The sequence below is a fragment of the Lycium ferocissimum genome, chromosome 7 (assembly GCF_029784015.1).
Source record: "Lycium ferocissimum isolate CSIRO_LF1 chromosome 7, AGI_CSIRO_Lferr_CH_V1, whole genome shotgun sequence".
In the NCBI taxonomy this organism is placed as follows: domain Eukaryota; kingdom Viridiplantae; phylum Streptophyta; class Magnoliopsida; order Solanales; family Solanaceae; genus Lycium; species Lycium ferocissimum.
The window spans coordinates 17,836,789-17,851,016 of NC_081348.1; the positions used below are offsets into that span (position 1 = coordinate 17,836,789).

The 14,228-nt window shown below is 35.6% G+C and overlaps 1 protein-coding gene across 1 annotated transcript; it reads right to left on the minus strand.

The window, feature by feature from the left end:
- Positions 1-2,864: 2,864 nt before the first annotated feature.
- Positions 2,865-5,502, minus strand: LOC132063588 (small ribosomal subunit protein eS24z). Its single transcript, XM_059456206.1, has 5 exons — positions 5,339-5,502; positions 4,422-4,463; positions 4,147-4,317; positions 3,269-3,355; positions 2,865-3,178 (listed from the first exon to the last, which is right to left on the minus strand). The coding sequence occupies exons 1-5, from the start codon at positions 5,408-5,410 to the stop codon at positions 3,149-3,151; spliced, it is 402 nt and encodes a 133-aa protein (XP_059312189.1). The 5' UTR covers positions 5,411-5,502; the 3' UTR covers positions 2,865-3,148.
- Between the last annotated feature and the right edge of the window lie 8,726 nt (positions 5,503-14,228).

A 14,228-nucleotide genomic window follows, 5' to 3' on the forward strand; every position in this document is an offset into this window, starting at 1 on the left:
CGTCCGTTTTACGCGTTTTTTTTTTTTTTTGAACTTGCGTATTTTTTCGAGATCTACGCGGACAAACCGCCGTAGGCGGTTTGGCCGGGCCGATTTTTTAAAAAACACCTTTTATCCCATTCAATTTCAATTTTTTCCCAAATTAGCTTGAAATTTTCAGTTTTATTTACTTATAAGATGATGATACGCAATAGATTTCAACGTAAAAATCTCGGGGTAACGTAGCTATGAATGTCAATTTCACTTCTGCGGTTTCAATTTTTGAAAATAAAGCTGACTAATTTTCTCGACATATAAAGTTGACTAAAATAACCTTATAGTCAAACACTAAGTTTTTTCAAACAAAACTTACTTCGGGCACCTTTTCAACCCCTAAAATGACGATCCGAACGTCTACGTATCCTTGATGTATTGGGCCTATTTCATTGGTATATGAATGAAATATATATATATATATATATATATATATATATATATATGTATTCCCATTTCGTTGGTATATGAATGAAATAAAAACAAATATTTTATCCTATTTCGTTGATCTACCAACGAAATGCAAAATATATATATATTCCAATTTCGTTTTTAGATGAACGAAATAAAAAAAAAAATCATATATATTTTTCAATTTCGTTTTTAGATGAAATTAAAAAAAAATTGTATTTTCCATATTTCGTTTTTTTATTCACAAAATACAAAAAAAAAAAAAAATCATTTATATTTCGTGAATTAATTCACGAAATGCAAAAAAAAAAAAAATAGTTATATTTCGTGAATTAATTCACGAAATACCCAAAAAAAAAAAATTAAACCAGTTTTGTTCAAATTCACGAAATATAAAAAAAAAAAAAAAAAAAAAAAAAAAACCTATTTCGTTCTAAGATTCACGAAATGCAAAAAAAAAATATATATTTGTTGCATTTCGCTACACTTGTAGCGAAATGCAACTTATCAGTGAAGCACAGGAACAGTGTTGTTGGGTATTTCGTTGGTTATCCAACGAAATACCCAGTGTGGTATAAAAAAAAAAAGGCAGCCTATTTTGGACTAATGGCTGCAAAAATATGCCATTTTGGCTCCGGTATATGATTCCTTAATACAATGACTCTAATTTGTTCCGTATTTTTTATTTAGTATATTTTGATTTTTTTTTTTTTTTTGTGGATATTAATCATGTTTATGAAAGATATGTGAATAAGGCGTGATGATGCTTATCCACATAATCTGCAGAATTGAATCATATTTCTAAAAACATACACTACCATCTAACCATATACAACATTTATCATTTCTTTTAAAGTTTTGGGGGGTTTTCATATTTCCCCCCCTCTTAAACCAACTCAAAAGTCTGTTTTTATTTGAACTCTACAGATGAAAACACTGTAGATTGGGCCACAAAAGTACCCTGTACTTGGTTTAAGATTCACACAGTTCAATCTAAACTCTTTATATTTAGATTGTATGTGTTGATCGCTATATTTCACCAGACAAGGAGTTTTTATTTGATGCTTTAATAGATAAAAAGATAACGGTGTCACAAGCACTGAATTCAATTACATGTGCAAGATTTACAAATTGATTTTTCAACGTGTTTATATCTAGACAAAAGAGTAGTCACTTAAAAGTTCAAGGAATGTGTTACAATGCAGAACAAACATTGGTTATAATTCTGAAAAGAAGACTTGATACTGTTTTATAGCCTTAAGAAGTTTGTTGTGCACAATACGAGTGAGATTGCTTGATATTTATAAATAATTTAAATTAGGAATAGTAGACAAGATGATTGTTACATGTTTGCTCAGTGAGGAATCCACCATTGTATGCCTACAAAAGTAATGCTTTAATCCAGATTTTTTTTTTTTAACTTTATATTATATATTTGTTTTTGTTTTGTTTTAGTATTAATATGATCTCTTATCTTTTAACTAATACAAAATGACCATTTCATCAATTTGTTGAAGGCGTATAGTTTATGCCGCGAAGTTGAATAGTCCATACTTTTAATGAATACAAATATATGTCAAGGAAAAAAATTTCAGAGAATATATAGAACATAAAAAAAACTAATAAAAGAATAATACAAGTACATCATTCATTAGAGGTACTTGAGTATGTGACTGGGCTAATTTTTTTAATTTTAAGGCGGAATATTCTCAATATTTTTAATTTTTATGAGAATCTACCTTTTATTATTTTAATATTAATTTTAAGTTGGAATATTCTCAAACATTTCTTTTTTTTTTTTTTACAAAGAATCTATATTTTTTGTTTTAATATTTGAATATGGAAAAGGATTAGTCGCAAGTTCAATGAGGTCATTGAAGACCGCACGAAGCGCGGGAAAATTCCCTAGTGTGTGTATATATATATATATATATATATATAAGCAAGCAATAAATGAGTCATCCATTATGTCTAAAATTGTAGACATGATAGAAAATATGCATTACCAATCAACACTATTCACTGTGTATTGACACCACAAGACAATGCCGTGGAATTGATGCGCAGGTCTCTTGAAGCATGTGCGGTTATGCCTACACAGGGACATAATTAATAGCTCATAGATAGCTTTAATATATCTAGAGAAAAGGATATAGCAATATTTTTAACCATCAAAGGAACAAGCGTTTTGTTGTTTTTAAGAGAAGATATCAACATTATCCGCAAAAACTTTCGAAGACTTTTCAAGCAATATAGGTTTAGCAAAAGAGATGATAACACACACAACATTCGATTTGAATCAGAATACTTGTTGTACTTATAAAGGATAACAGAGAACATCTAAGGTATTTGTTATACAACCACTCTATAGAACTCCGTCGATAAGAACTCTACCATTTAAAAGTAGCGGCTGAAACAAATTAATAGAACCGAAATAACTTTACCATTTAAAGTTAATCAAAACAAACTTCCACTGCAGATAAGAACTCAACTAGAATAATAGTATCACGTAATAGGTAATACTAACTAATAAGAACTCTCAAGTACTCTAAGCCCTCCATAAGATGTTCCTAAGGAAAAACAAAACTGAATTGCCCCAAAGTCAGACAAAATCAACAGTAAATAATGGCTCAAACAACACCGAAAGAAAAATACAAGGCCACCTAAAGAATCCCAAAATGAGATTTTTTTGTTTGCCCAAGACTTATTTCTTCTTTGCATCACCAGCCTTGGTCTGCATCAAACAAATAGCAGCAAAACAATTGGTAAAAAACACAAGATACAGAAAAGAGAACAAAGAACTAAAACAGTAAAGATGACGCACCTTCTTTACACCACGGACCTTCTTGGCCCTGTTTTTCCGTTCCTTCATTTGTTTCCTAGACTTCTCAACCTTAGTGTCAAGCCCATTCTGCAATACAAAAGCATTGAACTAATTATGAGAATCCAAGTAATAAAGTTGTCTCAGCAAGAAGGTGCACCTAACATGCAAGAGCATAAAATTCTGCACACATGCAAACACACTGTAAAAACGACTTCCACTTTTATTAGAAAAGAGGGAGACTGCTCTTTTCCTATTTAGTTTTCTACAAGTTGGAAACAATATTTATGTACTTCTCTTCAAATCATTTGTCCTTATTGACTCACCTTAAAATTATCTGATTAGCTTCACTAAATGAAGGATTTCAACATCATATTTAATTCACATGGAAACAACTCTATTACTAAAAATTTCGAACCAAATACTGTAATTACAACTATTCAGAATTGAACTCAGCAAAATAACAGCGTGACTTGATATTGCCAGTGATTTAGGAAGTTTTCTGTTCCTACTTTGAGTGGTCAGAATTTTCCTGAATGATTCAGTCTACCCAATGAAAAAGATAATGTGTGGACAGCTTTGAAATAATTCAAATAAACTACAAGTGGAATCAGTCAGCATAGTTGAGAAAGAGGTTAAAATGGTCATAGTGCATGGACAAGGTCAGTATGGATCCTTAGATTTGATGAAGTCATAAGTCTATTTTGTAGATTAAGCTGGTCCCAGTGTAAATTTATCCACTGGAGGAAAAAACATAACGAGCCACAAATTATCTCTGTTATGAGTTTATCAACAACAGCAAAGCAGACGTGAAAACAAACATAATGGAAAGTTCCGACCATCTCAAGCATACAGGCTAAAAATTTAAAAGAATAACTTACCCTGATGAGCCTATACTTTGGCTCGTACTTCTTGGCATTTTCAACAGAGTCATAAATCAAACCAAATCCTGTTGATTTCCCACCTCCAAAATGTGTACGGAATTTGAAAACAAAAATAGCATTTGGGTCCTTCACTTCATACATCCTAGCCAACTTCTCCTTCAGCTCAGCCTTCACATTAGCAATAAACATTAATCAGCCACGCATCCCAAAAGATCCTCCCAAACATGAACTTCAAAAACACACAAGAAACATCAACAAAATTAACAGCTTACCTTTGAGACATTGGCTCTTCCGGGATGAAGTACATCAATAACCTGCAAAAATAGAAGCATTTATCATCACTTTTAATCCATAGAACGCAGCAATATCAACCCCACTATCTCAATTTAAAACTAGCTGGTTCGGCATGAATCCTCACTATCCATTCCTCTATAGTTGGACCCATCCCATTCTAATATTCAACATTTCGAGTTTCTTAACATTTTATACTGACATAAAATCACAACCCAATGCAGGTGTACCAACTTCTCATCACATTTAATAGCTAGAAAGCAGCAATACTAACTACTACATCGCCTCAATCCAAAACAAGCTGTGTCGGAATAAATCCGCACTATCCATTCCTCTATAGTTAGACCCGTCAGATTCTAATATTCAACCTTTCAACTTTCTCAACATCTCCTAACGACATAAAAATCACGACCCAATGCAGGTGTACCAACTTGACTAAACATCACTCCCACTAGTAATTATAGCCTATATGGGTTCTTTTGGGTAGCAATACTACAACCTTAAAGTTCGAAGATTAACAACAACAACACAGCCATTGTAATTCCAATGGTGGGGTCTAGGGAGGGCAGGATGTAAGCATACCTTACCACTAGCAGGATCATAAGAAACGACACATCAAAATAGCAAGATACAAAATAAACACAACAACAGATAGTACTGAATACTAGTACTAAAGGGAAAAGAGGAAAGGCGGAGGCTAACCCCCTCTTCGATGGGGTGCAACAACACTCAGCTACCTACTAAACTTCTACCATACCTTCCCATCTAAGTCCTGTCTAGCTTAAAATTAGATCATTAATTCAGAGACAACAAATGCAAGATCATTTCTTTTACTGGGGTTAATACCTAACATGAGATCTTAATGGATACGCATAAAGAGATAGTTAAAAAGGCTTACGAATTGTTTCCTGGCGAGAAGCCTGTTGGTCATGAACTTGCGAGTACGGATGGTGACTGCCTTGTCCGCCATGCTTAGCTTAGCTTAGCTGTCTCTTTAGGGCAAAAGAGAGACAAAGGCAGTAGCGATATATGCAGCAGAGAGAGAGAGAGAGAAGAAGAACTAAAACCCTAGAATTTATATACTAGTATATGATAAGTGCCCTAATTTGGTTCTTGGGCATCATGGTCCGGGTCGACTTCTTTTGGGTTTCAAATACCTATAATTAACATCAAATTTATTTTTGTTTTTTTTATTTCTAAATCATTCATTAATTCGATTATATATATTTATTTATTTTTTGTGTTTCAAAAAGTTTTGACTTCCTACTTACTTCTGAACCGTTTTGACATGAATAAGATTTGAATATTTAACATGATTTTTAAATCGGAAAAGGGCCAAATATACCCCCGTACTATGAGAAAAGGGCTAAATATACCCCTCGTTATACTTTGAGGCCAAATATACCCCTGCCGTTATACTTTGGGGCCAAATATACCCCTCATCCGTCAAAGTTGTCCAAGTTGGACATCCGATCCTATGTGGCTGCCACACATTTGACGAGGTGGATGTCATGTGGCATGTCACCTCAACACCCCTAACCCATTTTACTCCTTCCCTCTATTTGTTCTTCCACCACAAAAATTTCCTTCTCCTCCGTCACCATTGACACCATTACCGCCACCACGACCACGCCCATCGGGATTATTACTCCTTCCTCCCATGCTTGATTTTCCCCTCATCGTCACTACCCACAGAGAAAATTGGAAACAAACTTACAAGGATTCCACAAAATTATGTCAATCCAATCTAGTTTATGTTCAGAAATGAAGATTTATTTATTTCAAATGAAGTACTCAGTAGTAATTGTTATTGCTATGCACTGACTTCGATAATTTGAGTTGCAGTCGTCTACTTCATAGTGCTCATGATTGTTACTCCAACAATTCCTCACTCTCAAGAATATTAAGATTTTGCTGATCAACGCAAGTTTCTTGGTATTATTTATATTTTTTTCTTTCTTTCTTTATAATTTGGATCCTTAGCTTTCAATTTGCGATACTGTTGGAGTTCTAAGTCACGCTTCATGAATTGGTCGTTGTTCCTCTTAGTTTTCGGTTCACTCGTTGTTCTAGGTCGCAACTTATATTCAGTTTGCTAGTATGGTTACATTTTCTTGATTTTAGTAAATTTCACTGTAGTTCACTTTGTTGTATTGTCCTTTATTTTGAGGATCACCCTAGTCGAGTTTTCGGTGGCTGTATGCAAGAACAAATAGAGAGAAGGGTAAAATGGATTAGGGGTGTTGAGGTGGATGCCACGTAGGATCGGATGTCCAACTTGGACAACTTTAACGATTTATGAGGGTATATTTGGCCTCAAAGGATAACAGTAGGGGTATATTTGGCCCCAGAGTATAACGAGGGGTATATTTGGCCCTTTTCTCATAATACAGGTGTATATTTGGCCCTTTTCCGTTTTTAAATAAATGGCAATTTTCTCATATGAATGGCACTAGCCAGGTGCTTATCGGTTATTGATTTGTAGCGTGCAAAATCATTAACTGACCATTAAAATTTTAATTATTAGGTAGGGATTATCAGTTATCAATTGTTAATAATTTGATTATCATAAGGTTATCTCGATCATTTAATACATAAGTTTGTTAAAGAAAAATTTACTAAAAAACAGAAAATTAGATGGACAACAAATGAAACATTTTAATTACGTAATAATTTTGCGTTATCGTAGGTACTACTAGTACTCCTCACCTCTAGTTGAGAGCTGATTCAAATAAGCCAATGACAACGGTGTTCAAAATCAATATCTTGCCTTTCTTAAATATCACGTCATTGGGTTACGTTGATGGAAGCATTGTTTTAAAAAGCGGGCGTAAAGAAGGAAAAGATTTTACATACGCTTGCTCGGGCGTAAATCTCGAAAAATTTTGTAATAAGCCCCACGGGTATTTAATTTTTAATATTTTCCAAATTAATAAAATAAAAATATAAGTAAAAAATATATTAAAATTATATAAATAAAAAAGAATTAGTATAAAAATGTATATATTTATTATTAACATGCTAACATATGCATGAATTATTAAAAATATCTTGAAAAAGTGAATGTAAAGATGCATTACACAATAACATGACTATGATGAAACATAATTAGAGTTGACAAAACGATACTCTATCCTAATAATTCAAAGATAAAATTGACAATAATATAAAGTTATTATTTTAAAACCTAAAACTAGATACAAATTAATACTCATTATAATACAAATAGCTAGAGTAGAGTCTTCAAAACATTATCTAAACTAGAGTGATATCAAAAGAAATTCTAAAACTAAAAACTATCTTGAAAAAGATAAATTGAAGAATGCTAAAAAAATCTTGAAGAAAATAAAGCATAAAGAAGGAAAATGCAAACATGGAAGATAGTAAGAATTGGAGGACAAAACTCTTTGCTTTGTAGTTTACTTTGCATACAAAGGTGTAAAGTGTATATGTTACTCCATAAACAACAATGAAAAAAGCTAATGAAATTAGGATAAACGATTAGAAAAACTTTTGACTTTTTGAGATATTTAGTTTGAGAATTTACTATGAGTTAATTACTGGATATTTAACTTTTTTTTAAAAAAAACATTAAGCAATTTTGGCTCAAATTTGTAAAAGTTCCCGGGGCTTATGCCTAGGCGAACGCCCCTCCTGTACGCCTCGGTGCGTTTTTGGTACGCCTCACCCCACGGCTAGCCTCGAGGCTCGCCGCAAAAGCGCCTTTTAAAACACTGGATGGAAGAAAGTCATGGCCGGAAGAAAGTCATGCCCATCCCGTAAACTTCACTATGGAGAAGAACTACCACAAGAGTAATTAATTCTAACAAATATTTCATGGTATATATATATTGTTCTCATGGTATATATTCCAAAGATGTTTTGGATAAAATGTATATACTGTAGAAATGTTTTTTTTTTTTTTTTTTTACCGGGTTATCGGTCAACTCGTTAAAGAAAATGATCAAATCGGGATCCGAACCAATAGCCCAATAATCATAGGACACTGGACCGTATCAAAATGGGCAAACCACTAATCTGAACCATTAACCCAATAACTTTATTATCGGTTTGACCCGATGTTTGCAGAGTCTTTTAGATATCATGTTGAATATATCACTATTATTCTCTTCCAATAGTTGGATAAAATTTACATCACAATTATTCGATTAAAGCAACTTATCCAATGTTTAAGTTTTGAAGAGGAGTTAAAAATAATATCATACGACTAAATTTTCCGTGCTATGAGCACAGAAGAACACCTAGTTGAATTTACGAATTGGTCTTTATAATTCTTGAATCTTAAAACAACCAATCGGAAGAATTCATGAATGATTTAAAGTTACAAAAAAATAGAGCAATCTAATAAATTATATAATAAATATATATATTTGTTGGTTCGGTTTGATTTTCTTTTTTAATATCACAATCAAATTAAATATTATCGGTTTCTTAAGATTTATTACCAAATCAAACTAAATTGATATTTTTTATCGGTTTGACATGATTTATTAATTTAGTTCGATTTTGTTTGAACATCCCTATCGCAAAAAAATAATTTTATCATCCATTATACTTTCATACAAAAATACTCTTATTTTAAACTTCAAATCACTGATATTAATCAGATGGACATCATGTGTCATGCCAGCTTACCGCCCCAACTTGTTTTTAACCTCTCCTTTATACGGTTCTATCACCTATTCCAGCACAAGTACATCTTCCTCTCCAATTGATCCTTTTGTTATTCGGTAGAAGAGTAAGGACTCATTTGTTTTCATTGAGATTAAAACGTCTGAATCTGAATGCATGTCTGAATGATTAAGATGTTGTCTCTAGATTTGAACACTGAATAATTAAGACTGTTTGTTTCTCGGCATCTGAATGTGCATGAAGTATTTATTTAAACATAATAAATATACAATTCAAATAAAAAAATAACTAAATATTACAAAATAAAGACAAAATTAATAAAATCAAAATATTAATTGATTAAAAATGAAATATTTTTGTTCGCTAGTAATAGTGGAGATGCTTTCTAGCGGTGAGTGGGGGTTTTGAGGGAGAGTCCGGAACAAAAATACCTTAAAAAAAAAAAATTGAACCAAAATACCCCAACAAAAAAAAAATGTTACCAAAGTACCTTTAGCGCATTTTATAACGCTAGAGCACTTAACCATAACGGTAGTCATGCTTTAGCGCAAGAAATAATGCGCTAAAGGAGTTGTCTTCTCCCCTATAACGCAAAGATTTTACGCGCTATAGATAGTTGGGTTTTAGCTATAGCGCATTATTTTACTGCGCTATAGTAGTACGCCATTTTCCATTTCACTCCTTTTTACGTAGTTTAGCCTTATATTAATCATGCTTTGATACTCCGAAACTTCAATATTTTATATAGAACCCTACTTATATTTGTACAATTAATAAGATAGGCTCAATACATAAAGAATACGCAATACTTTGGATTGTCGTTTTAGTGGTTGAAAAGTGCTCGAAGTCCTTTTTTGTTTGAAGACTTGTAGTCATTAGCTTTACGTTATTTATCTTTTAGGGTTTCGTCTTATTTTTAAATTAATGCTTAACTTTATTTCGAACGTGTCGCTTTTTTTTTTTTTTATCAATTTAGGATGTGAAACTATAAACAATAATAAAAACTAAGATAATATATATAAATATGCAAAATATATAATATTTACGATAAATTGTATAACACTAATGTATATACACTATCGTGGATGGGGTCCCAGAAGTAGTATGCCGGAGACTATACCTAGGCCTAAGGCTCATGCCATCCCCACCGCCCTCGCCATCGTTTCCATCGTCCTTCTTCCTCTTAATAACCGGACGCTCCAAGTCATGATCATCTCCTCTTCCCCCAGCCCGTGCGCCCTGACTAAAACGTGCTTCTTCGGGATCTATTCCCGCCGGCACGCTCGTAGCCTCAGCCGAGCTAGGTCCGGAGACTCAACCTCTTCCTCGTCCGGAGTCGCCACCTCGGCGCCGAAGATGAACCCGAAAAGTATATAATAATTAGTACCATTTCTTATTTATATTGAATACATTAACGTTATTTATTTAATCAAACCTCGCGTGTCAACGGCGCCCTGAGTAGGCTCCCGAGACGGGTCCGTAGGCCCTCGATGGGTGTGGTGGTGAATACGAGGTAGTCTCCCCGGACGAGATGCTTGTTCGAAGTCCAAGTAAAGGTTATAAAAATTAAATAAATATTTACCTTATATTGAATAAAAGTAGTTTTAAGTAAAAAAACTTACGCGCCTCGCAGTCTCACGAGAGAGACACCTCCGCTTCTACAGGCCGACCGTACGTTCCCCGAACGGGTCGCTCCCGTGGACCGCCGGGCGCCGAATCCTAAAATATCAAATATTACTAAATAATGAGTAACATATATATATTTAAATAAATAATTTAAATGAACAAATAACCATTTTAAATACTAACCTAGATCAAAAAACTCATCGAAGTCAAGTTAATCCCGGGTCGCTCTAAATTCCTCACAAAGCCGCTCATCAACTAATGAAGCGCGTAACGCCGCCCAATCAACGTTATCACGCTCCTCCATGTATGCATTCTCGGCTCTACCGTGACGACGACCCGGTATCTCGCAAGCAAGAGCGCCGGCGTAAACGTAGCGAGTCCCCGTGTGAGTCGCCACCGCCCGGAACGATCATTGGATGGACTAGACCGTGAACGCCCTCTCGGAACGGGATCGGCCTCATCCGCCCTCATCTACCGACGGTGTCCTCCACCACCAAGTCCTCTCGGGCGCGCATCGCGGCCCCACGCGCACGGCGTCCCCGGAAGACGGCGTCCTCTGCCCGGCACGGCCGCCTCCTCCGGGAGCACCCGGCCCTCCTCCCCGGCGGCGCCCGATAGTCGCCCTCCGAATAGGCTCCTCCCCGCGCCTAATCTCGCCCCCGCCCGGATACCATCCTCCGATATCCGTACCATCTCCGCCGCAAGCCCCGCAAGCTCAGGGTAAAGCATATGCTCTAACCCCAACATGCGAAAACGCTGTACGGCCACCAGCTGCATTTGTGTTCAATAGAAAAAAAAAAAAGATATTTTTTAAAACGTAACATTCAATGCGATTAAATAAATCTAAATACGATAAACTTACCAATGCCTCGCATCGGCCGCGAGTGCCGAGTATCCTACATCCCCGTGGGGACGCAAAGTCGGGTTGCCGATCAATCGGCGTGTGATCCGATGATACCGCCGCATGTAATGCTCAACGGGAGTCAAATGACCGACCACGCCTAAAGTGCCTACCGTTCTCCCAACGGTGGAGCCGAACATCCATGAAAACCGAAAATCATCATCAACAGCCCCCATCGTCCCGCCGGTAGTGTCGGAGCTCATGACGGACGTCGGGGGTATACTACGTGTATGCCCAAACTCGTCGTAAGACACGCCGGGCGTGTGCTCCTCTACGATGTCCAGGTGTATCAATGGACACCGCGACATCCAAACCCCCGACCCGCCCCTACAAAAGGCCGCAAACCATCTAATATAGCGCGTACGGCGTCCATATAAATAGCTGCATAACATATACATACAAATCAATGATCACCGAGTCGAAAAGACGTTTAATCAAATTATTAATGTAAATTTAAATTGTTTTACCGCATCGTCCGTCATGTGATCAAGCTGGTCCCGGAATGGTAGAATACGTGCGCGTATCCACATCCCGATCAAAACCCGCTGTCCACCTCCTCGCATAAGGCATGTCAATGTCGAGGTGATGCCTAGGTGCACAGCCGAAAAGGCGCATCCTCTCCCATGCCCATAACGTACAAATGATATTAGAAAATACGATTTTTAAGTTGTCTTTTCAAGAGTTTTGTCTACATTAAAGGAAGGCATACTTAAAATATTACTCCGGAGAACAAGAAAAAAATCCACACACATCCGTGACAACACCAATAGACGCTCGGCACGAGCATGTGTATCGTAAAGATACGCCAAAAACAGCCCCCCCCCCGTAGTCTCCCAGGCGGTCCAGATGCTCCAAGAAAATCAAATAATTAACGTAAGTTGACAAAGGCACCCGATGAATTTGGGAACAAGATGCCCCCGAATATAATAAGCGACACAACGGGCATGACGATCACCGGCGTCTCGCGGGTGCCGTCATCAACCCATCAAGACCCTTCCAAAAAGTGCAGTGCACTAATCCGAACTCCGACTCGTCCCGAAATCGACCCGGGCAACAGGCACGAAGTGGGTGAGCCTAGTCAACTCTGTCGCCCACGTCTGACCAGGAGGAGGCTCGCACCGAGTGTATAATGGCTTTCCATCTACCCGCAATCCAAAGAGGACCTCCACATCCCGGTGTGTAATCGTGGCCTCACCAAAGGCGAAGATGGAAGGTATGTGTGTCTACCTCCACCGCTCAACCATGGCTGTGATGAGCGCCCAATCATGCTGTACTCGACCAACGGACACGCAACGGTAGATGCCGCCCCGAAACAATATCTCCAAGACGTGAGGGTGTGGGGGGTGCTCGCGTAAAAGAGTCCAAGCTCTCTGCAGCCTACGGGGGCGGAGCCTAGTAGATATCCCTATAGTACCGACCCATAATAAGTCTGATCTATGATTGTCTTGTAAAGACAATGCGATCTATCGAGGGTCCGGGTGAACGAGGGCCCCGCGTGAGCATCGGGCCCCGGGGAACATCGGGCCCGGGGGAACATTCGGATCCATGAAAGAGTCCTCGTCATGTACAAAACTAAATTAGTCATTATTCTTGAAATGAAAGATAAATTATATTAACTAATTAATAATTTGTAGGGAATATGTGAATTATGTAGTATTATATCTTGTGAATAATTAACATGGATATGCGAAATTTAATATGTGATAGTAAGGACACATATGTGATGGCAAAGACTTGTTAAGTTAATTAGTTTGAGAATCGAACTAATTAACTTAATATTTGAATATGTGATATATTTTTAGTTGACCAAATAACCAACACAGCTACGATAAAATTAGACTAAAAGAGTATATTCGTCGACCACATATTTTTCTACATACTTTACATTTTTATCGTTAACTTATGTATTTATGAAAAGAAGAACTTTAACTATTCTTTTTTGGATAATCTTTTTTTATTTAACATATATATATTCACGCTTTTTAAAATTATACAGATAACAATTCATAATCATTTACAACTTATCTGGATGGTTGTTACCTATTGTATTATATTATGTTGTTAATTTAAATACAATGTTTGTTTTGATTGTTACTTTTTTAGATAATCTTTACATTTTTATCGTTAACTTATGTATTTATGAAAAGAAGAACTTTAACTATTCTTTTTTAGATAATCGTTTTTTATTTAACATATATATATTCACGCTTTTAAAATTATACAGATAACAATTCATAATCATTTACAACTTATCTGGATGGTTGTTACCTATTGTATTATATTATGTTGTTAATTTAAATACAATGTTTGTTTTGATTGTTACTTTAATATTATTTTTATGTAACGACGAAAGGTCCTATTTTATGTAACCATTGATTTGGTCCTATATGATATGACACAATACGAAAAATGTCAAAATAATACATAACAATCATCCAATCAAAGTGTTAACAACATAATAATTCATTACCAATCAATTTCTTTCAATTCATAAACAATATTTAACAACTAATAAATTCATAATTAATATTTAACAAAATAATAAGTCATTAACAATTCATAAATAATTAACAAATTAACAACTCATAAACATATAACAAATTAACAA